This window comes from Erpetoichthys calabaricus, chromosome 3 (genome assembly GCF_900747795.2).
Source record: "Erpetoichthys calabaricus chromosome 3, fErpCal1.3, whole genome shotgun sequence".
NCBI classification, from domain to species: Eukaryota; Metazoa; Chordata; class Cladistia; order Polypteriformes; family Polypteridae; genus Erpetoichthys; species Erpetoichthys calabaricus.
Genome location: NC_041396.2, coordinates 304,834,967 through 304,858,531, shown reverse-complemented (window position 1 = coordinate 304,858,531; position 23,565 = coordinate 304,834,967). Strand labels below are relative to the sequence as shown.

Sequence of the window (23,565 nt, the reverse complement as noted above, 5' to 3'; positions counted from 1 at the left end):
GTGATGTCATCTGAGTCGGCAGTGACGTCATCGGTTCTGGGACTGGAAGTGATGTCATCTGAGTCGGCGGTGACGTCGTTGGGTCTGGGACCGGAAGTCATGTCATCTGAGTCGGAGGTGACGTCATCGGGTCTGGGACCAGAAGTGATGTCATCTGAGTCGGAGGTGACATCATCGGGTCTGGGACCGGAAGTCATGTCATCTGAGTTAGCGGTGACGTCATTGTGTCTGGGACCAGAAGTGATGTCATCTGAGTCGGCGGTGACGTCATCGGTTCTGGGACTGGAAGTGATGTCATCTGAGTCGGCGGTGACGTCGTTGGGTCTGGGACTGGAAGTGATGTCATCTGAGTCGGAGGTGACGTCATCGGGTCTGGGACCAGACGTGATGTCATCTGAGTCGGATGTGACTTCATCGGGTCTGGGACCGGAAGTGATGTCATCTGAGTCGGAGGTGATGTCATCGGGTCTGGGACCAGAAGTGATGTCATCTGAGTCGGCAGTGACATCATTGGGTCGGGGACCGGAAGTGATGTCATCTGAGTCGGAGGTGATGTCATTGGGTCTGGGACCGGAAGTGATGTCATGTGAGTCAGTGGTGACGTCATTGGGTCGGGGACCGGAAGTGATGTCATCTGAGTCGGCGGTGACATCATGGGTTCCAGAACTAGAAGTGGCGTCCTCGGTTCCAGGCAGAGCTTCCCGGTTTTGGTCAACAGGGATAAAAGAGAAAGGATGAGTGCACTCTGTCGCCACCTCCTGGCCCACTGTGGAATTACCTTCTTCTGAGTCCTTTAGCTGCCTCCCATGCACATGTATGTGACACTTTCTTGTAGCCTGGTGACCAGAACTGCACACTGGACACCAGCGGTGGTCTCACTACTGCTTTATTACGTCCGTCGACTTAAATTCAACAGTTTTAATGATACATCCTAACATCTGATTTGCCTTTTGGTTCTGTGAACTGCTTAGAACCCCTAAGTCCTTTTCAGAGGTTGCTTCCGGTAGCTCATTGTCTCCCATCTTGTATTTATAATTGACGTTCCTTTTGCTCACGTGTAGCACTTTGCACGTTTCGACATTAAACTGCTAGTTTCCAGTGCTTTGTCCCGTTCTGAAGCTTGTCCTGGTTGTGACGGGCGCAGTGCCGCTACAATTCACACCGTCGAATGGACAGTGATTTTCAGTGGGATCCCCAGGAACGCACTCAGCCCTGGCCTGACTCGTATTCAGTCACTCACAGAGACATGGAAACAATGAATATATTAAACAACAAATCGGGAGCGGTCTCCCCTCGACTCTCTCGTATACTCAGATATTTGAGGAGTAAACCGCCAGACAAGGATTATATTTTTATATGACGTACACTAAAGAACCATCAACATCAAATCAAATGAATAGTATATTGAACAATTATTATAACAGTCAAGTTGAATAAATCAGACTCTACAGATGCATGAATAAAAGGTAAAGTACCACTTCTGGTTTGTGGAAATCGCCCAGAAGTTGATCGAAATCTACATTCTGTTCCTAATACTTGTATGCAAAATTTGGTTGACCGAAGTGAAAACGTACTCAAGTTATCGTGTTCACACACACAAACACACACACAGAATTCCAAAAATGGTATTTTCGGACTCAGGAAGGTCTAAAACAGCGGTTCTCAAACTGTGGGGCGCACCCCCGAAGTAACAAAAAAGGGGGTGCGAATGTTGCCATATGTGGCGTAATTTCACTATTCGTGGGGAAATTTTAAACTTGTAGCGGTGTATCGGCAGCAAAAAATATAGGAATACATTTTATTAGGGTTTCAAAAAAACGTTAGGGGGGGCGCGATTAAAACTGTTATGAGAACTCGGGTCGCAAATACTTAAAGGTTGAGAAACGCTGGTCTAAAACATCGAGATTCATCAAAATCAAATTTTTGGATGATTACAATATTTTCCCTACGAGAAAGCAAATTGGACTCAGGGAGGTCTAAAATGTCGAGATTCATCAAAATCTCGAAATGGAATTTTTGGAGGATTCCAATACTTTCCCTCTACAATACAATACAATACAATTTATTGTTGTAGAGCCCAAAATCACACAAGAAGTGCCACAGTGGGCTTTAACAGGCCCTGCCTCTTGATAGCCCCCCAGTCTTGACTCTCTAAGGAAAAACTCCCAAGAAAAACCTTTGTAGGGAAAAAATGGAAGAAACCTTAAGAAAGGCAATTCAGAGAGAGAGACCCCTGTCCAGGTAGGTTGGGCGTGCAGTGGGTGTCAAAAAGAAGGGGGTCAATACAACACAATACAATACACAGAACAGAACAAATCCTCAATACAGTATAAAAATAAACATTTTACAAGTACGGAGCAGAACTCAACAGATGATGATATCCCATAATAGGATCTGGATTTGTTCAGAGAGTCCTGGAGACCTCGGCCATCAAGCTGCCTCCCCCTATTGGCCATTCCACTGCTGAGTCAGTGCTTGACCAGCCAATCCGATGAAAGGACCCCTCTACCCCATGGCAGACAAAACAACTTGGCAGGTGGGCAGTGGCACCAAGTGGCATATCTGAGTACCAAGAAGAGAAACAGAATAGGTGAGGAGGGTTAGTAACAAGTCATAACTGTCATGTGACTTATGTTTTAGTGCTAATGACTAACAGCAGAGATGCAGTCTGTACAGCTAATCAGCAGCTCTAGTCAGGGTGTGCTAAACTGAAGTGGTGAGTCAGCTGGGATTTGAAAGCTGACACCGAAGGGGCATCTCTTATAGTAGCAGGCAGACCACTCCACAGTTTAGGGGGTCCTGTAACTAAAAGCTCGACCTCCCACTGTTATTTTATTAATCCTTGAAATCCTAAGCAGACCAGCATCTTGAGATCTTAATGTGCGCTCAGGTTTGTAAGTCACGATAAGTTCAGACAAGTAACTATATTTCGTATATGTAAAATATGACTAAACAATAAACAAAAATTGGGACGTGAGTGTCAGTAGGCTTTGTGCCTGAGAAACCAAGTTATCCAAACTCTTCTCTAACATTTCAGTAATTATTTACCACTCTGATGTTGATCTTTCTGATCATAAAATAGGCAATTACGACAGAAATCGGTGAGAAGAATTTAGAATTTATTGCGGAATTCCAGTATTTGAGGGTTCCTCTTGATTGCCTCTTTCTCTTGCACGATTTGCCTCATAACAGGCTTAAGTTTTGAGTTTGGGATTTTTCCATCCTAAGAAGCTGTGACATAGACACACAGATACAGACATAATTCCAAAAATGGTATTTTCAGACACGGGGAGGTCTAAAATGTCAAGGTTCATCAAAACCGAATTTTTGGACGATTATAATATTTTCCGTATGAAAAAGTAAATTGGACTCAAGGAGGTCTGAAACATTGAAATTCATCAAAATCTCGAAATGGAATTTTTGGACAATGACAATACTCTCCTTATATTTTGTATACGAGAACGTCAGGGAGGTCTGAAACGTCGAGATTCATCAAAATCAAATTTTTGGACGATAAGATTTTTCATATGAAAAAGTAAATAGGACTCGAGGAGGTCTGAAACGTTGAGATTCTAATTTGATTCTTATTATACTCTCCATATGGCACAGTCCTAAGACTTACTGGTCTCTGGTCCAGTTTGTCTCTCTTCTTGAAGGCTGGAGTCCCATTTGCAACTTTGCAGTCCTCGGGTGTTTCTCCCTTCTCAAGTGAAGGTTCAGATACAATTAATGAGGGTCCATAGATGGCGTCTTTCATTGCTTTCAATGCAAATCTTTTCACTCGTGGCAATTAGCTTTTGTTACCCATCCTGCTACACTTGCTGAACAAACAGGCCCAGACCTAAACGTTACTCGATTACCTCTTTTGCAAGTCGCTTTGGATAAAAGCAACTGCCAAGCAAATACATATAAATGTAAACTGGTAAAATCTCATCAGGTCCACCGTTTGTTCACAATTCACAAGTGAAAGGTGCGTTACATCGTCGAAGGCTCTGTAAATTCTGGCGTATGCTTTGCTTTTGTCAGCGACTCCAGTTGCCCGTTCACATCGATCAAGCGACCCGATTTGGCAGATCTTCCAGTCACCGAGCCCCGTCGGCTGTTATTTAGTTTGCTGTTTAACAGGCAGGTGCGTTTCTCATTTATGTTGCATTAGAGTCGCAAACGTTAAGCGTGTGTGTGAGACACGGGGTTAATAAGTCAAGTCAAGTGCATACGCCCACTCTGTGGACGATTCACCAATCAGAACACACTCATCTCAATAGAGCCCGCCCACTCAGCTCTGATGAGTGATTCTGACAGTTTTCATTTCATTGTGCATTTCATGCTGCACAGGAGTCACTGAAATAAGGAAAGAAAGAAACAACTGACAGAAGTATTTCATCCATCCATCCATTAGCCAAGCCGCTATATCCTAACACAGGGTCACGGGGGTCTGCTGGAGCCAATCCCAGCCAACACAGGGCGTAATGCGGGAAACAAATCCCAGGCAGGGCACCACACACACCGCAGATCTATTATATAGTGCCTTTCATCCATCTATCTATCTATCTATCTATCTATCTATCTATCTATCTATCTATCTATCTATCTATCTATCTATCTATCTATCTATCTATCTATTATATAGTGCCTGTCTATCTATCTATCTATCTATCTATCTATCTATCTATCTATCTATCTATCTATCTATCTATCTATCTATCTATCTATCTATCTATCTATCTATTATATAGTCAGTCAGTTATTATCCATCCATCCATCCATTTTCCAACCCACTATATCCTAACACAGGGTTCAAGGCAGGAACAAATCCTGGACAGGGCGCCACACACACCACAGGGCACACACCCACACACTAGGGACAATTTACAACAACAACATTTATGTATATAGCACATTTTCATACAAACAATGTAGCTCAAAGTGCTTTACATGATGAAGAAAGAGAAAAAAGACAAAATAAATCAGAATTAAAATAAGGGAACACTAATTAACATAGAATAAGAGTGAGGTTCGATGGCCGGGGAGGACAGAAAAAACAAAAAAAACTCCAGACGGCTGGAGAAAAAATAAAATCTGCAGGGGGCTACGAGACCACCCAGCGCCCTCTAGGAATTCTACCTAACATCAATGATCTCAGTCAGTCCTCTTTGTATTCATGGTTCTCATGGAAGGACTTGATGATGATGGTCATGTAGACTTCTGTCTTTTAATCCATCAATGTAGGAACATCACGGTGCTTTGATCAGGTGGTGGAGGCGCAGGTTGCCACCACAGAAAACCAGAAAAAGAACAGAAGAGAGAGTAGGGGGTTAGTACGGATTCTAGAGCCACCATGAATAGTTATTATAATTAATTGAATATGCAGAGCATCAGGATTAAACTAAAATGAAGTTATGAGAAAGCCATGTTACAGTAATGTGTTTTCAGTAGTTTTTTAAAGTGCTCCACTGTATTAGCCTGGCGAATTCCTACTGGCAGGCTATTCCAGATTTTAGGTGCATAACAGCAGAAGGCCGCCCGCCTCACCACTTCTTTTAAGTTTCGCTCTTGGAATTCTAAGCAGACCCTCATTTGAGGATCTAAGGTTACGATTTGGAATGTAAAGTGTCAGACATTCCAATATACAGTATAAGATGGAGCAGATTATTGAAGGCTTTATAAACTATCAGCAGGATTTTAAAGTCAATTCTAAATGACACCGGTAACCAGTGTAGTGCCTTTAAGAGGAGGTGGGGGGGGTCTCACAACCCCAAATACCAATCCAGGAGTCCAAAAGGAGAATACAAAACAAAGAATTGAATAATAAAGTCTTAATAAGTGAAACAGGGCAACAATAAAGTACAGCCAGAACAGTAAATAAGAAGCCCTCTGCCAAACTCCAGGGCCTAACTAGACGGTAGTACCCCCCTGTCTCCCCTGCTCACTGTCCACTACTCTGGGTGTCCTTCCTCCATCACCAATTACCTACCAGCTCCAAACAAAGAAATCAAAGCCCTTTTTTATTGTGACCTCATCCCCCATACCCAGGTTGGCAGCATGGCGTTGTCCAGAATGTCTTGGTATGCAGAAGCATTAAGATTGCCCTTCACTGGAAGCCCAAACCCTGATAAAGAGACCCCCACTATCATCCCTCCTCCACCAAACTTCACAGTTGGCACAATGCGGTCAGGCGGGTAACGTTCATCCCCAGAATCGCCCATCTGACTGCCTGACTCACCACTCCATAGAATATGTTTCCACCACGCCATCCGACGTTTGGTGAGGCTGGCATGCAGCTGCTTGGGCATGTAAACCAACTCTATGAAGCTCCCGCCGCACAGTTAGTGCCAGTGGAAGTCAGGGACTCCTCAGCTATGGAATCAGCAGAGCGCTGGCGACTTTTATGCATCCTTCACCTTAGCAGTCGTGTGACTTTAGGTGGTCTTCCGCTTCGTGGTTGAGTTGCTGATGCTCCTAAGCACTTCAAATGTCCAATGATACCTCTTACAGTGGACCAGCAGGAATGACATTTCACAAAGCGTCTTATTGCAAAGGTCAAGTCAAGAGTATTTATTGTCATTTCATCCATATACTGTACAGTAGTACAGCATACAGTGAAACGAAACAACGTTCCTCCAGGACCACAGTGCCACATACAGTGCATCCGGAAAGTATTCCCAGCACATCACTTTTGCCACATTTTGTTATGTTACAGCCTTATTCCAAAATGGATTAAATTCATTTTTTTCCTCAGAATTCTACACACAACACCCCATAATGATAACATGAAAAAAGTTTACTTGAGATTTTTGTAAATTTATTAAAAATAAAAAAACTGAGAAATCCCATGTCCATAAGTATTCACAGCCTTTGCTCAATACTTTGTCGATGCCCCTTTGGCAGCAATTCCAGCCTCAAGTCTTTTTGAATATGATGCACAAGCTTGGCACACCTATCCTTGGCCAGTTTCGCCCATTCCTCTTTGCAGCACCTCTCAAGCTCCATCAGGTTGGATGGGAAGCGTCGGTGCACAGCCATTTTAAGATCTCTCCAGAGATGTTCAATCAGATTCAAGTCTGGGCTCTGGCTGGGCCACTCAAGGACATTCACAGAGTTGTCCTGAAGCCACTCCTTTGATATCTTGGCTGTGTGCTTAGGGTCGTTGTCCTGCTGAAAGATGAACCGTCGCCCCAGTCTGAGGTCAAGAGCGCTCTGGAGCAGGTTTTCATCCAGGATGTCTGTGTACATTGCTGCAGTCATCTTTCCCTTTATCCTGACTAGTCTCCCAGTCCCTGCCACTGATTCCCAATCCCCACAGCATGATGCTGCCACCACCATGCTTCACTGTAGGGATGGTATTGGCCTGGTGATGAGCGGTGCCTGGTTTCCTCCAAACATGACGCCTGGCATTCACACCAAAGAGTTCAATCTTTGTCTCATCAGACCAGAGAATTTTCTTTCTCATGGTCTGAGAGTCCTTCAGGTGCCTTTTGGTAAACTCCAGGTGGGCTGCCATGTGCCTTTTACTAAGGAGTGGCTTCCGTCTGGCCACTCTACCATACAGGGCCTGATTGGTGGATTGCTGCAGAGATGGTTGTCCTTCTGGAAGGTTCTCCTCTCTCCACAGAGGACCTCTGGAGCTCTGACAGAGTGACCATCGGGGTTCTTGGTCACCTCCCTGACTAAGGCCCTTCTCCCCTGATCGCTCAGTTTAGATGGCCGGCCAGCTCTAGGAAGAGTCCTGGTGGTTTCGAACTTCTTCCACTTACAGATGATGGAGGCCACTGTGCTCATTGGGACCCTTCAAAGCAGCAGAAATTTTTCTGTAACCTTCCCCAGATTTGTGCCTCAAGACAATCCTGTCTCAGAGGTCTACAGACAATTCCTTTGACTTCATGCTTGGTTTGTGCTCTGACATGAACTGTCAACTGTGGGACCTTCTATAGACAGGTGTGTGCCTTTCCAAATCAGGTCCAGTCAACTGAATTTACCACAGGTGGACTCCAATGAAGCTGCAGAAACATCTCAAGGAGGATCAGGGGAAACAGGATGCACCTGAGCTCAATTTGGAGCTTCATGACAAAGGCTGTGAATACTTATGGACATGTGCTTTCTCAATGTTTTTATTTTTAATAAATTTACAAAAACCTCAAGTAAACTTTTTTCATGTTGTCATTATGGGGTGTTGTGTGTAGAATTCTGAGGAAAAAAATGAATTTAATCCATTTTGGAATAAGGCTGTAACATAACAAAATGTGGAGAATGTGATGTGCTGGAAACACTTTCCGGATGCACTGTAAAACACAGGACAATGAAGAATCCACGACACATACCATAAAGACACATCATATATAACAAGGTGCATGTGAGTCAAATGTGCAAACATGAGCTCAAGCGCGTGCAGAAGGAACTCTGAGTCCAGCTCAGGGTGGCGAAGGAGCAGTACAGGAGAAAGCTGGAGCAGAATAACAGCTTGAAGGAAGTGTGGGATGGGGATGAAGATCATCACTGGCTGCAGCTCGAAGTGGGGTGCCACCATTGAGAGAGATGTGGAGAGAGCAAACCAGATGAACAACTTCTGTAACAGGTTTGACCACCCTAAACCCACTCTCACTTCAGAGAACTGCACCCTCCACCCATCCTTCTGCTGATACCAGCATAGGAGAGAGTACAACCCCCCCCCCCCCCCCCCCCCAAATTACAGCAGCCCAGGTAAGCAGAGAGCTGAGGAGACTTCGTGCCAGCAAAGCAGTGGGTCCAGATGGAGTATCGCCACGACTCTTTTGGCTCGGCTCCCTTAGGCTCTTGCAAATGGCTCTTCATTTAGTATCACTCGGAGCTTTCAGAAGGGTGGGAGGTGACCAGATGGGTTCGGCTATAAAGGAGGACACCGACAGTCAAAAAGGAGGAAAAAAATTACCAAATATATTTTCCAACTCCACGGTTACCATACGTGACATATAGTGGTTACAATTTAGTGAGCAACCTAAAAAACTGAAACTCGAATATTATCATTAGATAATAAGCATAAACTAAACAATGTCTTTAGAAAAAAAAAAAAGTACGTTTACGCCTATGTCATGTCATACTTCTCAGATTATCCAGCTTTCCGCAAGAGGTCGTTGTTTCCAGCAATGCAGGTGTAGAATTCTTGACACCTGCGGTGGGTTGGCACCCTGCCCAGGATTGTTTCCTGCCTTGTGCCCTGTGTTGGCTGGGATTGGCTCCAGCAGACCCCCGTGACCCTGTGTTCGGATTCAGCGGGTTGGAAAATGGATGGATGGATGGATGAATTCTTGACACGATGTGTTCTTGAAGTTGTACTTTGGCAGGATTATTCCCCAGACGGACTGGATTGAGAGCCCGTTTCTCTCCTTTGTCCACTGAGAGGTGATGAGCGAGAACGCTCGTTCGACGTTGGCGTTGTGCCCTGGTATAGCGAAGAAAAACGTGCACACGTCACGCGGATGAATGGAGAATGGCCGAAGGCTGCTCATTCTCGGTATATATCATATGTAATTAGTCAAAAACGGTCAACTCTGTTCGTGATTCTTTGAAAGGAGGATATTTTCTAAATTGGCCCTAGTGTGTGCTTGGTGTGTGGGTGTGTTTGTGTGTGTGTCCTGCGGTGGGTTGGCACCCTGCCCAGGATTGGTTCCCTGCCTTGTGCCCTGTGTTGGCTGGGATTGGCTCCAGCAGACCCCCGTGACCCTGTGTTCGGATTCAGCGGGTTGGAAAATGGATGGATGGATGGATATTTTCACGAATTTTTGGAAAGCCTGGAGGAAACCATGTGGGATTAATAAAGTATCTATCTATCTATCTATCTATCTATCTATCTATCTATCTATCTATCTATCTATCTATCTATCTATCTAAAAAAGAGGACACGTCTGGTTACCCATAGCAATTATGAATGTTTTGTGTGTTGGTTTGCAGTTTTTTATTCAGTTTTCATAAAAGCCTTGTTTTATGCTTTTTTTTTCGTTACAGAAAATACACATTTTGTATTGTTTAACATTTTAATCAAACCTTTAAATGAACAACTGAACACAGCAACCACAGCAAACAAATCAAATAAATAAAGGCCAAAGTCTTAACATTATGATTATGAAACTTTAGATCAATGTCTGTAGAGCAGGTTGGCATTCAGAAATACCAGATGCCTCATCTTGGACGGGCCGACGCGCTTGTATTTAAATCCGGCTCGCGATAATCTGGCCTGTACCACTACACTCGCTGTCTTCGGAGCGTCTGCCCCCGTTCCTTCTTTCACATAATGGTCTGATCCTAGTCTATCTTTGAATATGATTGGCGGGATGGTGCGCCCATCAAAATAAAGTCCCGCCCCTACCTGCATAGATTCTAAGCAGAGCGGAGCAGGAGTGACAGCTGTTCTCGTTCGCTACAAAGAATCGGCTCTTAGAGCCGGCTCGTTCACGAACTACACATCACTAGTTGTGGGTTCAGTTCTCCCTAAGCTTTTCCTGATTTTTATATTTCATTTAATTTTATTAATGATTTGTTTAAAATCATTTGTAATTGATTTAACTTATTATTTAATAGGCATAGAGGGCACGCCGCTTATGTGACGTCCTGTTCCTTTTTTCTATTTTTTGGAAAGGTATGATATATATATATATTTGTTAATAATATGTTATTATAAAGTTAGGATTTTTTTTTGTATAAAGCTATGTGTATTGTAACTAGTTCTCTCTGGAAAATGTGAGTAATTTTTTTTTGTAAATAGTTTTATATGCACAATGTGTTTATTTATTTTTTTGTTCTTTATTTCGCCTTATACAATTTCTTGTATTAGGAATTTGGTAGCTTTCACGTACCCCTTGGGGTCAGAGTTTGTACAGCACCCCTGGAGCAATTACAGGTTAAGGGCTTTGCTCAAGGGCCCAGCAGAGCAGTGGCCTTTTTGGCAGTGATGGGGATTCAAACCGGCAACCTTCGGGATACCAGCGCAGATCCTTAGCCTCAGAGCCACCACTCCGCCTATAAAGTTATTGTGTAAATAAAAAGGGGAAAAGCGCGGTGGACGCTGTGGGGGCATAGGGGACAAGCCGCTTATGTGAAGCGCTGTTCCTTTTTTTTCCTTTTGTTTTGCAAAGTTTAATGGAGAGGAAAATTTGTGAATTTATCCTTGGGATTAATAAAGTATCTATCTATCTATCTATCTATCTATCTATCTATCTATCTATCTATCTATCTATCTATCTATCTATCTATCTATCTATTATATAGTCAGTCAGTCATTGTCCAACCCGCTATATCCTAACACAGGGTCACGGGGGTCTGCTGGAGGCAATCCCAGCCAACACAGGGCGCAAGGCACCAACAAATCCTGGGCAGGGCACCACACACACCACAGATCTATTATATAGTGCCTTACATCTATCTATCTATCTATCTATCTATCTATCTATCTATCTATCTATCTATCTATCTATCTATCTAAAATAAAAGTTTCTGTTTTGACCGACGTACCTGTGACTTGACGGTCATTTACACGGCGCAGAGAAAGGCAGATTACAGTTGGTTACGAAAAGCATTAAAAAAAGCAAATGCATCCCAAGTGGCTTAGATCTCTTTCGATAAAACTGTCAGCCAAATTAATTAAAAGTTTGTCACAAGCCGTCTACTAAAGCAGATGGCCTGCTAGAAGTTTCTCGACCGACCTGGACTGGGGGTGGGTGTGGGTAGGGGTTATGGGTAATAAGAGAGGCAGATGTTCAAAAAAGGTAAGTTTGTTATTCCACGATAGAGAAAAAAAAAACACACACTTGCTGATTGTAAATGGTTGCACAAAACCAATATATAATCCAGTAACAAAACAAATCCAATTATGAAAATGCAAAAAAGAAATATAGAATATGTCAAACACAGAGGTTCTTACCCTGATGTTAACGCAGTCACTATTAGTTCATGTAAGGGTATCATCAGCCACTGGACTCAGCCCGTGTCATAAATGCAACTCCCAGCCTACACAGGGCAGGGAACCAATCCTGGGCAGGGTGCCAACCCACCGCAGGACACACACAAACACACACTAGGGCCAATTTAGAATCGCCAATCCACCTAACCTGCATGTCTTTGGACTGTGGGAGGTTATGCTCACGCAGACGAGGGGAGAACATGCAAATTCCACGCAGGGAGGACCCGGGAGGCGATCCCATCTCTCCTAACTGCGAGGCAGCAGCGCTACCACTGCGCCACCGTGCCGCCTCACAGGCTAACCCTTCTTCTCAAATCTCTCCGAACGATCGTTCCCCCTCTTGCGGCCACAACTGTACTTCTCAAGGCTTCTCAAATCCCCTGGTCAGCTTGCCTAAACATGAAGAGATACCATTTCAGGCTTGCGGGGGGAATCATACACCTCGAGCCAAAAACAAAGCATCCAACAGTAAAATACACATAATTAAACACTAAATAACAAAAAGTACAGTTTAATATTTAACCTCGAGGTTACTAAGACACAAACGGAAACGTTACAGTACCCTTACAATAATAATCGAAAGTGGACTCCCCCTATAGCTGTCTTTCGCCTTTCCCAGGCACCCGCGACTGCGTTTAGCTTCAGCGCCACCTTTAAAACACCAGCCGATAAATGTGGCATATGACCCGTGTCTGCGTGGGTTTCTTCCAGATACTCCGGTTTCCTCCCACTGTCCAAAGACATGCAGGTTAGGTACATTGGTGAACTTAAATTGTCCCCAGTATGTGTGTGTGTGTGCGCGCTGCGGTGGGCTGGCACCCGCCCGGGCTTTGTTTCCTGCCTTGTGCCCTGTGTTGGCTGGGATTGGCTCCAGCAGACCCCCGTGACCCTGAGTTAGGAGATGGATGGATGGCTGGCTGGCGGGCGCGCGCGCGAGGCTCGTACCTGAAACAAATAGCTGAACATCTGAAAACAAAACAAAAGATACAACCTGCTGGTACGTCCAAAAACCTTGTTAAGTATTTTGTTTTTACTCTCGTTGTAAACTCGGTGACATATTTCTCATTGTGGGCGGCACGGTGGCGCAGTGGGTAGCGCTGCTGCCTCGCAGTTGGGAGATCTGGGGACCCGGGTTCACTTCCCGGGTCCTCCCTGCGTGGAGTTTGCATGTTCTCCCCGTGTCTGTGTGGGTTTCCTCCGGGCGCTCCGGTTTCCTCCCACAGTCCAAAGACATGCAGGTTAGGTGGATTGGCGATTCTAAATTGGCCCTAGTGTGTGCTTGGTGTGTGGGTGTGTTTGTGTGTGTCCTGCGGTGGGTTGGCACCCTGCCCGGGATTTGGTTCCTGCCTTGTGCCCTGTGTTGGCTGGGATTGACTCCAGCAGACCCCCGTGACCCTGTGTTCGGATTCAGCGGGTTGGAAAATGGTTGGTATGGTGGTGGTTGGTTCATATGTAATGCTTATTGAGAATCTTGCTGTCCAGTATTTGTCTGCACTACACTGTGTTAGCGTCCCAGTGAGGCTGGAGCGTCACAAAGTTTTTAATTAGAATCAGCTGCCCAAATTTGGGGTGTTTATAAGAAATGTTATGATTTACTTCATCAGGTAGAAGTACGGGCGCAGTGGGTAGTGCTGCTGCCTCACAGTTAGGAGACCTGGGTTCGCTTCCCGGATCCTCCCTGCATGGAGTTTGTATGTTCTCCCTGTGTCTGAGTGGGATTCCTCCGGATACTCCGGTTTCCTCCCACAGTCCAAAGACATGCAGGTGGGTGCGTGTGTGCACTGCGGTGGGCTGGCGCCCTGCCTGGGGTTTGTTTCCTGCCTTGCGCCCTGTGTTGGCTGAGATTGGCACCAGCAGACCCCCATGAACCTGTAGTTAGGATATAGCGGGTTGGATAATGGATGGATGAAGGAAGAAGTACATAATGAACAAGAAGAGTTGCATTAAATATTTGCTTCAATATCAATGTTCTCGATTGTAATTTGTCATTTGTCACCCTCTGATGGAGGTCCTTAGAGGGCTATTAAAGGATCAAAAATCAAAAGTAACCTCATATTCATATCACTGACCTTGAAATAGTCTGAAACGATACCGCACGTGCTTAGGTTTCGAATTTGTCATTTTTGACCTCCTGGGAGGGCAGGAGGACCACCGGTGAAGAATCAGATATCAAAAATATGATCCCATTCAGAATCAGCAACCTTGAAACAACATTAAAAGACCCTCCATATGCTGAGATTAACGATTTCATGTTTTTTGCGATGGTTTGTGAAAAGGAGTAACTTTAACCCCTCCTCTCCCATTAGGGGGTCCGTTAATTTGGGCCTGCTCAACTTCAAATTCTTCTGACCATTTTTGCTGCAGACGCCTAATGGTTAACCTTTTATCATAAGAGTGTGATCTCCTGCATAAAAAAAACGCGGTCCAAAAATGGCCTGAAAATGACGGGTTTTCGGGTCTTGAGGGCCACATCTTGCATAACCAGACATCAAGACGAGTCCGATGGTCTATCACATGAGGGGGTTTTCTCGTTCGGAGGTGCCTGACATGATTTCTATGTCGTTCTAGAAACCAATCATTTAACCAAAGTGTCTTAATACTCAATAATCTAACCCTCCATCCATTTTCCTCCATCCCACTTTGGTCTGGCCAGGGCTCTGGAGAGGCGGAGCCTATTCTGAAGGAAAATAGGCGGAAATCGGCCTGCAGGGGGCGCCAATGCATCCTTCGTCACGCTTACATCTGCCAATGCCACTTTAGAGTCGAAGATTGTAGCACATTATACATTTTAAAAAAGACCAATTATAACAATGAAAATTTAAAAAATGAGAATCTGCCAAGGTAGATCTGGACATGTTCTGATGGTGCTTTATATCGACTTGTGACTGTAACTCGTGCTGTTAATGGCACTATATAAAACACTGATCAATTGTTGTCCCATGTCAGGATGGTGGCACACTTGGATCAATCATACCTGGTCAAGGTGGGAGGGTCAAGTAGATTGTGCTGAGTGCAGGTAAAATGGGGTGGGGTGGGCTGAGGTTAACTGGCGTCTGGTGGGAAATGATGACGTTGGGCAGGGTCAGATAAGGTGTGCTGAGGTCAAGTGGGAAGTGATGAGCTCAGGTATGGTCAGGTAAGCAGAGCCGAGGTCAGCTGGCGTCGGGTGAGGTGAAGATGGGCATGTGAGGTCAACGGGGGGAGGGGGTCTCAAAAGAAGTAATGAAGGCAGGTAGGTTTAGGTAAGGTGTGCTAAGGTCATGTAGGGTCAGATAGGGTGTGCGAGGTCAAGGTGGGTGGGCAGAGGTGAACTGGGGTCAAACAGGAAGCGATGAAGTGATGTAGGGTCAAATAGCGTGTGAGGTCAACTGGGGTCAGGTGAGAATTGATTAAACCAGGTAGGGTCAGATAAAATGTGGGCTAAGGTCAAGGTGTGTGTGCCGGGCGCAACTGGGGTCAGGTGGGAAGTGGTGAAATCGGTTTGTATCAGATGATGCCTGCTAAGATCAACAGAGGTCAAGTGGAAAGTGATAAAATCAGGTAGGGTCAGACTCTTGGATGTCACAAATCGTGCCAAAGCTTTGGTTTCATGTTGCCCTGGATGTCCCTTTCTGCCACGGCCCACATATTCCTCCTCCTTTGTACTCCTAGAGATTATTTCAGCTCCTCCAGTGGGCAACCAGAACACCAGACGTGCCAGGCAGTGAGTGACCTTGATGGGCTGTGACCAACTTCAATTATTTAGCCTGCTGACTTACCAAGATGTCGTCCTGACAACAACCACCCAACCTCTTCTCTGCCCCAAATGTGATCTCCAGCATGAAGAAGCTAGTCAGAGTGGACACTAAGTTTATGGTGGACCCTGAACTCCTTCCGCTTTAGTGTGCCCACAAAGGTACTCAGTGTGGTTGGGCAAATATGGTGGTGCTTGAAAGTGCCATCTGTCTCAGTCAGGCTGAGCTCCTGTCCATTGCCCCAAAAGTACTCCTGTATGTGAGATGGTAGAAGTGGCCATCTATTGAAGTGGGGCTGAATCACCATATGGGACAATAAGACGTTTAATGGGTGTGGTGGGTGGGATTCCGAGCAATGTGAAGCATCCTGGCTTTCTGTTGTCGGTTTGTCTGCTAAACGGTGCAGTATAACACAAGAACTCTATCTGTCCTGCAGGGGGAGCTCCTGAGCCCATGCCGATGTGACGGTTCTGTTCGCTGCACACACCAGCCCTGCCTGATCCGGTGGATAAGTGAGAGGGGCTCCTGGAGCTGTGAGCTCTGCTACTTCAAGTACCAGGTCCTGGCCATCAGCACCAAGAACCCCCTTCAGGTATGTGGCCCACCAGCACCCACCTCCACTCCTCCACACCACTGCCACTCCAGCCTCTCAGTTGTCTCCTCTTCTGTGTTTCAGTGGCAGGCCATCTCCTTGACGGTGATTGAGAAGGTGCAAATCGCCGCAATAATCCTGGGTTCCCTGTTTCTCATTGCTAGCATCTCCTGGCTCATCTGGTCCTCACTGAGCCCGTCGGCAAAGTGGCAGCGCCAGGACCTGCTCTTTCAGATCTGCTATGGAATGTATGGCTTCATGGACATTGTCTGTATAGGTGAGCACCACCCGCACTCTGCTGGGCCTGCTAAACACAGAGCCAGCTTGAATGGACACCTAGGGGGCAACATTGATATTCTCATTGAGCGAGGATTCCAAAAGCAAATTTGGGCGCAAACCAAAGGTCAGGTGGGCTCAAGTAGGAGGACACAAGGTCAACTTGAATCAATCACACCTGGTCAAGGTGGGAGGGTCAAGTAGAATGTGCTGAGTGCAGGTAAATGGTAGGGAGGAGGGTGGACCAAGGTTAACTGGGGTCTGGTGGGAAGTGATGAAGTTGGGCAGGGTCAGAGAAGTGTGATGAGGTCAAAGCAGATGTGCTGAGGTCAGGCAGTGTCACATAAGGAGTGCTGAGGTCAAGTGGGAAGTGATGAGCTCAGGTAAGATCAGATAAGGAGAACCGAGATCAGCTGGTGTTAGGTGAGAAGTGATGACGTCAGGAAGGGTGAGGTGAAGATGGCCATGTGAGGTCAACAGGGGTCTCAAAAGAAGCGATGAAGTCAGGTAGGTTCAAGTAAGGTGTTCTAAGGTCATGTAGGGTCAGATAAGGTGTGCTGAGGTCAAGGTGGGTGTGTAGAGGCCCACTGAGGTTAAACAGGAAGAGATGAAGTCCGGTAGGGTCAAATAGGCTATGATGAGGTTAATTGTTGTCTGGTGAGAATTGATGGAACCAGAGTCGGGTAAGGTCTTCTAAGATCAAGGCGGATGTGCTTAAGTCAACTGGGGTCAGGTTTGAAGTGCTATAGTTGTGTAGGGTCAGATAAGGTGTGCTGAGGTCAAGGTGAGTGCACAGTGCAGAAGCCTACTGAGGTTAAACAGGAAGTGATGAGGTCAGGTAGGGTCAAATATGGTGTGCTGAAGTCAATGCGGGTGTGCTGAGGTCAACTGGGGTCACGTGGGAAGTGATAAAGTTGGGTAGGGTCAGATAAAGTGAGATGAGATGAGGCTAAGTCAGAACCAATTTGGTCAGGTAAGATCAGATAAGGTGTGCTGATGCCAATTGAGGTTAAACAGGAAGTGATGTGAGGTCAAATAGGGTGTGATGAGGTCAAGGTGGGTTTGCAGAGTCCAACTGGGGTTAAACAAGAAGAGATGAATTCAGGTAGGGTCAATTAGGCTATAATGAGGTTAACTGGGATCAGGTGAGAACTGATGAAATCAGGTAGGGTCAAATATGATCTGCTGAGATCAGGGTGGATGTGGTTAAACAGAAAGTGATGAGGTCAAGTAGGATAGGAAGAGGTCAGGTAGGGTCACACAAGATGGGCTGAAGTCAATGTGGGTGTTCTGAGGTCACCTGGGGGCAGGTGGGAAGTGATGATGTTGGGTAGGGTCAGCATGAGATGAGATGAGGTCAAGTCAGAACCCATGTGGTCAGGTAAGGTCAGATAAGGTGTGCTGAGGTCAAACAGGAAGTGATGTAGGGTCAAATAGGGTTCAGGTGAGAATTGATGAAATACTGTATATAGGATCAAATAAGGTGTGTTGAGGTCAGGTGACATGTGATGAGTTCAGGTGATGTGTACTGAAGTCAAAGTGGGTGTGCTGAGGTCAAGGCAGGAAGTGATGAAGTCGGGTAGGCTCAGGTAAGATGAGATGAGGTCAAGTAGGATAGAAGGAGGTCAGGTAAGGTCAGATAAGGCGTGCTGAGGTCAACTGGGGTCAGGTAGGAAGTGATAAAGTCAGGTAGGGTCAGATAAGGTATGCTGAGGTCAAGATAGGTGTTTGCAGAGTACAATGAAGGTCAACCAGGAAGTGATGATAGGGCCAAATAGGGTGTGATGAGGTCAAGATTGGTGTGCAGAGACCAACTGAGGGTAGGTGGGAAGTGATGATGTCGGGTACGATCAGAAAAAGTGAGATGAGGTCAAGTTAGAATCAATTTGGTCAGGTTAGGTCAGATAAGGTATGATGAGGTCAAGTGGGACAGGAGGAGGTCAGGTAGGGTCACACAAGATGGGCTGAAGTCAATGTGGGTGTTCTGAGGTCACCTGGGGGTAGGTGGGAAGTGATGATGTCGGGTAGGGTAAGATAAAGTGAGATGAGATGAGGTCAAGTCAGAACCCATGTGGTCAGGTAAGGTCAGATAAGGTGTGCTGAGGTCAAACAGGAAGTGATGTAGGGTCAAATAGGGGTCAGGTGAGAATTGATGAAATACTGTATATAGGATCAAATAAGATGTGTTGAGATCAGGTGATGTGTACTAAAGTCAAAGTGGGTGTGCTGAGGTCAAGGCGGGAAGTGATGAAGTTGGGTAGGCTCAGGTAAGATGAGATGAGGCCAGGTGGGAAATGATGTGGTCAGGTAGGATCAGATAAGGTATGCTGAGGTCAAGATGGGTGTTTGCAGAGGCCAACAAAGGTCAACCAGGAAGTGATGATAGGTCCAAATAGGGTGTGATGAGGTCAAGGTGGGTGTGCAGAGGCCAACTGGGGGCAGGTGGGAAGTGATGATGTCGGGTAGGGTCAGATAAAGTGAGATGAGATGAGGCCAAGTCAGAACCAGTTTGGTCAGGTAAGGTCAGATAAGGTGTGCTGAGGCCAATTGAGGTTAAACAGGAAGTGATGTGGGGTCAAATAGGGTGTGATGAGGTCAAGGTGGGTTTGCAGAGTCCAACTGTGGTTAAACAGGAAGAGATGAATTCAGGTAGGGTCAAATAGGCTATAATGATGTTAATTGGTATCAGGTGAGAACTGATGAAATCACGTAGGGTCAAATATGGTCTGCTGAGATCAGGTTAAACAGGAAGTGATGAGGTCAGTTAGGATCAGATAAGGTGTGATGAGGTAAGGTGGGATAGGAGGAGGTCAGATAAGGTCAGACAAGGTGTGTTGAGGCCAATTGAGGTCAAACAGGAAGTGATGAAGCCAGTTAGGGTCAAATAATGTGTGTTGAGGTCAAGTGGGATAGGATGAGGTCAGGTAGGATCAGACAAGATGGACTGAAGTCAAAGTGGGTGTGCTGAGGTCAACTGGGGTCAGGTGGGAAGTGATGAAGTCGGGTAGGGTCAGATAAGGTATGCTGAGGTCAAGATGGGTGTTTGCAGAGGCCAACGAAGGTCAACCAAGAAGTGATGATAGGGCCAAATAGGGTGTGATGAGGTCAATTTCGGTCAGGTGAGACTTGATAAAATAGGTAGGATCAAATAAGGTGTGTTGAGGTCAGGTGGGTCAGGTGATGTGGGCTGAAGTCAAAGTGGATGTGCTGAGGTCAACTGGGGTCATGTGCGAAGTGATGGATTAAAGTTAGATAAGGTGTGCTGTGGTTAACCGAGGTCAAGTGGTGAAATCGCCAAGGGTCAAATAAGGTGTACTGAAGTCAGCTGGGGTCAAGTGTGATGCTCCTGTGCCATGTGAAGCTAAGGTGGAAATGAAGTGTAGGAGAGAGCTTGATAAGACCTGCCGAAGTGTGCTTTGGTCAAGGAGAATGGGCTGAGGTCAACAGAAAGAACCTGGCCTGCTGAGCTCTGATGGGCTCAGACTGGACATGCTGAGGTCACCTGTAGTCCAGCACAGCGTCATAAGGTCAAGCACAGTCATTCTATAAATGTGTGAGGCAGGTAATGTCAAGGGGTGGGGTGCTGAAATTGGGTCAAGGAGGAGGAGGAGGGATGGTGGTCATCTGGATTCAAGCTTCACTTACTGGACTTTAATGGGGTCAGGGGAGATGTGGTCACACAGGGGTAGCCAGATGGCCCTGAAGTCATCTAGAACTCTGGTGGGCTCAGGCTTAATGTGCCACACACAGCTAGCTGGTGGCCACCATTGCGAAGCTCCTCGCTGACCTCCTCACTCTTCTCTTGTCCACCTCAGGTCTCATCATCCACGAAGGCTCCTCAGTCTACCGGATTTTTAAACGCTGGCAGGCAGTCAACCAGCAGTGGAAGGTACTGAACTATGAAAAGGCCAAGGACCTGGGGGAGGCCCTGAGTGGCTCTAATAAGGCAGCTGGGGGTCGCGGTTCACGGAGCGGACACCCCTCGGCCAACGACAGGAGCGGCCGACGAGGACAGCGTGTTAGGACTATTCTCAACCACCACTGTGGCTACACGATCCTGCACATCCTGAGCCACCTGCGGCCCAGCGAGCACCGGCTGAGCGGCAGCTCCAACCGCGAGGTGGTCATGCGGGTGACGACGGTATGAGGACTGAGCCAGCAGCAGGGACTGGACTCGGTGGGGAGCGGGCCCCACGCCTCCGAGCCGCCTTCTAGAGTATTGCTCTTTGGTTTATTTTTTAAATAAAGCATCCAAAAGCAGAGGCAAGGGGAAGGTGTCTTGAGTTGAGGAGTGGACCATGGCAGACCCAGCGACAGCTGATGGGCACGGGTATGTCCTCCTCTTCCTCTCTGCCTGGCGATCTTCTCTTCTTGGTTTTGGGGAAAAAAATCAAAATGTGTGGATACTGAGTCCTCATTTTAGACAAGGCCAGCGTAAGAAAATGTGGCTGAGAAAAGGTGTTGGGGTTGGCTCGGGATTGTGGGGCGCTATATTAAAAAGCTCAGGGCACCAGGGCTGCTGCTACTGCTGCTGTGTAAAAGTGGTATAGGAACCCGACTGGCCTGGGAAATAATAAGCACATCACCTCCTCCGGCTGGAAATTCAATGCCAAGGCTGTATAGCGCCCCCTAGCCTCATGTAACACGTCCCAAGAGTACTACAACAGTGTGGCCAGAGACTCTAGACTAGAAACTCAATATGAAGGCTGTGTAGCGCCCCCTAGCCTGGTGTAACAGTGAACACACAACCCAAAGGTACTATAAAGGAATGCCAGTGTCTCTAAGAAAGTAATTCAAGGTAAAGGCTGTATAGCGCCCCCTAGCCTCCTGTAACAATAAGCACACAACCCAGGAGTACTAGAATGGTATAGCCAGAGACTCTAGGCCGGTAATTCAATGAATAGCTAGTATAGCGCCCCCTAGCCTGATATTGTTCTCTAGGATGGTAATTCAGTGTAAAGGCTGTATAGCGCCCCCTAGCCTAGTAGAAGAATGAGTACAAAACCTAAGGGCTCAATAATGGTGGGCCCAGAGACTCTAGGCGGATAATTCAATTGCAAGGCTGTATAGCGCCCCCTAGCCTCCTGTAATAATAAGCACACAACCCAAGAGTACTAGAATGGTATAGCCAGAGACTCTAGGCTGGTAATTCAATGAATAGCTAGTATAGCGCCCCCTAGCCTGATATTGTTCTCTAGGATGGTAATTCAGTGTAAAGGCTGTATAGCGCCTCCTAACCCTAGTAGAAGAATGAATACAAAACCTAAGGGCTCAATAATGGTGGGCCCAGAGACTCTAGGTGGGTAATTCAATTGCATGGCTGTATAGCGCCCCCTAGTCTCATACAACAATAAGCACACAACCCAAAGGTACTATAAAGGTATGCCAGTGTCTCTAGGAAAGTAATTCAAGGCAAAGGCTGTATAGCGCCCCCTAGCCTCCTGTAACAATAAGCACACAATCCAGGAGTACTAAAATGGTATAGCCAGAGACTCTAGGCTGGTAATTCAATGAATAGGTAGTATAGCGCCCCCTAGCCTGGTATTGTTCTCTAGGATGGTAATTCAGTGTAAAGGCTGTATAGCGCCCCCTAACCCTAGTAGAAGAATGAATACAAAACCTAAGGGCTCAATAATGGTGGGCCCAGAGACTCTAGGCAGGTAATTCAATTGCATGGCTGTATAGTGTCCCCTAGTTTCATACAACAATAAGCACACAACCCAAAGGTACTATAAAGGTATGCCAGTGTCTCTAAGAAAGTAATTCAAGGTAAAGGCTGTATAGCGCCCTCTAGCCTCCTGTAACAATAAGCACACAATCCAATACTAGAATGGTATAGCCAGAGACTCTAGGCTGGTAATTCAATGAATAGGTAGTATAGCGCCCCCTAGCCTGGTTTTGTTCTCTAGGATGGTAATTCATTGTAAATCTGTATAGCGCCCCCTAGCCAAGTAGAAGAATGAGTACAAAATCTAAAGGTCCTATAATTGTGTGGCCAGAGACTCTAGGCTGGAAACTCAATACAAAGGCTGTATAGCGCCCCCTAGCCTAGTAGAAAAATGAGTACAAAACCTAAGGGCTCAATAATGGTGGGCCCAGAGACTCTGGGCTGGTAATTCAATTGCAAGGCTGTATAGCGCCCCCTAGTCTCATACAACAATAAGCACACAACCCAAAGGTACTATAAAGGTATGCCAGTGTCTCTAAGAAAGTAATTCAAGGTAAAGGCTGTATAGCGCCCTCTAGCCTGGTGTAACAATAAGCACACAACCCAAGGGTAATAGAATGGTGTGCCCAGAGACTCTAGGCTGGAAACTCAATATGAAGGCTGTATAGCGCCCCCTAGCCTGGTAGAAGAATGAGTACAAAACTTAAGGGCACTCTAATTGTGAGTCCAGGGCCTCTGGGATGTTAATGCAATGTGAAAGGTGTATGGCGCCCCCTACCTTGGTATTGTCCTGTAGTACACCTGGCACAAAAATGAACAGATTGCTCTCTCAACTTCACCAATCCATCCATTTTCCAACCTGCTGAATTCGAACACAGGGTCATGGGGGTGTGCTGGCGCCAATCCCAGCCAACACAAGGCGCAAGGCAGGAACCAATCCCGGGCAGGGCGCCAACCCACCACAGGACACACACACACACACACACACACACTAGGGACAATTTAGAATCGCCAATCCACCTAACCTGCATGTCTTTGGACTGAGGGAGGCTCTCAACTTGCAATTCTAAATTAATCCTGTATAGTCCCCCCTTATCCTGGCATAACAATGAACACACAACCCAAAGGTACTATAAAGGTGTCCCAGTGTCTCTAATATAGTAATTCAAGGTAAAGGCTGTATAGCGCCCCCTAGCCTGGCATAACAATAAGCACACAACCCAAAAGTACTAGACTGGTGTGTCCAGAGCCTCTAGGCTGGTAATTCAATGTATAAGTAGTATAGCGCCCCCTAGCTTGGTAGAAGAATGAGCACAAAACACAAAGGTATTATAGTGGTGTGTCCAGAGTCTCTGCACTGGTAATT

At 46.2% G+C, this 23,565-nt stretch overlaps 1 protein-coding gene across 1 annotated transcript in view; it reads left to right on the top strand.

Annotated features, from left to right (window-relative positions):
• marchf9 (membrane-associated ring finger (C3HC4) 9) overlaps window positions 1-20,919 on the top strand; it is a 31,691-nt gene extending 10,772 nt beyond the window's left edge. The window contains exons 2-4 of the mRNA XM_028798652.2: window positions 16,100-16,255; window positions 16,340-16,532; window positions 20,347-20,919. Coding sequence (XP_028654485.1) covers window positions 16,100-16,255; window positions 16,340-16,532; window positions 20,347-20,678 — 681 coding nt within the window. The 3' untranslated portion in view covers window positions 20,679-20,919. The remainder of the gene's footprint in view (window positions 1-16,099; window positions 16,256-16,339; window positions 16,533-20,346) is intronic.
• Window positions 20,920-23,565: the final 2,646 nt, after the last annotated feature.